This window comes from Pinus tabuliformis, chromosome 2_2 (assembly GCF_031772625.1).
Source record: "Pinus tabuliformis cultivar Carrire ecotype Pingquan chromosome 2_2, CPIR1, whole genome shotgun sequence".
Lineage (NCBI taxonomy): Eukaryota > Viridiplantae > Streptophyta > Pinopsida > Pinales > Pinaceae > Pinus > Pinus tabuliformis.
In genome coordinates, this window is record NC_142300.1 from 1,030,334,012 (window position 1) to 1,030,335,311 (window position 1,300).

A 1,300-nucleotide genomic window follows, 5' to 3' on the forward strand; every position below is an offset into this window, starting at 1 on the left:
TCTGAAGCAACATAGCTTTGTTTTTTTTGTGAATCCCTCTTTGCACAGAGGCAGAAATATGTAACAAAAAATTTGTTTTAATGGAAATGTTCTTTGTGACTGTGTGATGCTGTCTTATAAGTCATTTTGTTTTTGAAAGGATCCCTGTCAAAAGATCTTGGACAGAGTAAACAGAGCATTGTCTCTGTGGTGGTTATTTTTATTCAGTTTTGGTATTTTCTCCATTGAAAAATATCCAACAGAAGGGTAAGGCCGCATTGAACAAAAGGATCCAGAGCCACTGGTAGGATGACATTGACGTTGAGTAGCTTGAGGCGGATAGTTGTACATAAGCACAGCGCTGCCTCCAACTCCGCAACGCCTTGTATGAGTGGGCAGCACTGGTTGACAACAGGGTCGCCAATGCCTAAGTGCACCAACCCTCCCAACAAATCCACGCACGCTCCCAGTTTCAATGCATCCAAAGGACATGATGAACTTCCTCCGCCCGATCCACCACCTGGGGGGCTACTGCCGCTGCCCGGGACGCTCGGAGGTCTGCCCGATCTCCCACCTGGGGGGCTACTGCCGCTGCCCGGGACGGTAGGAGGTGTTGCAGCAGGAGGAGAGTCACAAGAGAGCACTAGCATGGGCATGGTGGTTGCAACACTAATCATGAATATGAAAAGCATTACTGCAGCCTTTCCCATCTTCAACCAAATGCGATGTTGTCCCTTACCCGAAATGAAATTGAATGAGAGAGGAGGGAAAGAAAGAACCGAAAAGGCAAAATAAGGGAGTTGCATGTTTCAGGTCGCAAAATATGGATTTTATAGCAGCTCTGGTAACTGTTTCAATGCGTAATTTTCTTAATTCTATATGTTATTGTAGCAAATCCACATTGCGAAAGTTCAAGCACTCCAGAGGGCGCCGGAAGCTCAATCGGAAACTGTATCTAGTCCTCCCTCCACGTTTTATAATAATCTTGCAAACTACAGATTTCCATGTGATCCTGGAACTCTTCCGTGGATGACATCTTCCACCTGAAATAAGATCCGTTCACATGAAATCGACTCGAAGATAATTAATTCAAAGTCTCACGCGATACCAAAGCTTCTGGAACATTTCCGGAAATAAAGAGAAAGAAGTTCGTATATGACTAATTTGAAAAGCGCACGTTATTCACTTTTGTTTCGTCAGAACATTCTTTTTAAACAAGATCAACTCAGGAATATAACATTCTTTTATATGTATATGTGCAAAATTTATGGCAGGGATCCTCATTATTGCTAAATTTTTCTGATAACTCTGATTTATATAC

General features: G+C 42.9%; 1 protein-coding gene across 1 annotated transcript; it reads right to left on the reverse strand.

Moving 5' to 3' along the window:
* Positions 1–203: 203 nt before the first annotated feature.
* Positions 204–689, reverse strand: LOC149196866 (uncharacterized). Its single transcript, XM_089408471.1, has one exon. The coding sequence runs from the start codon at positions 687–689 to the stop codon at positions 204–206; it is 486 nt and encodes a 161-aa protein (XP_089264597.1).
* Positions 690–1,300: the final 611 nt, after the last annotated feature.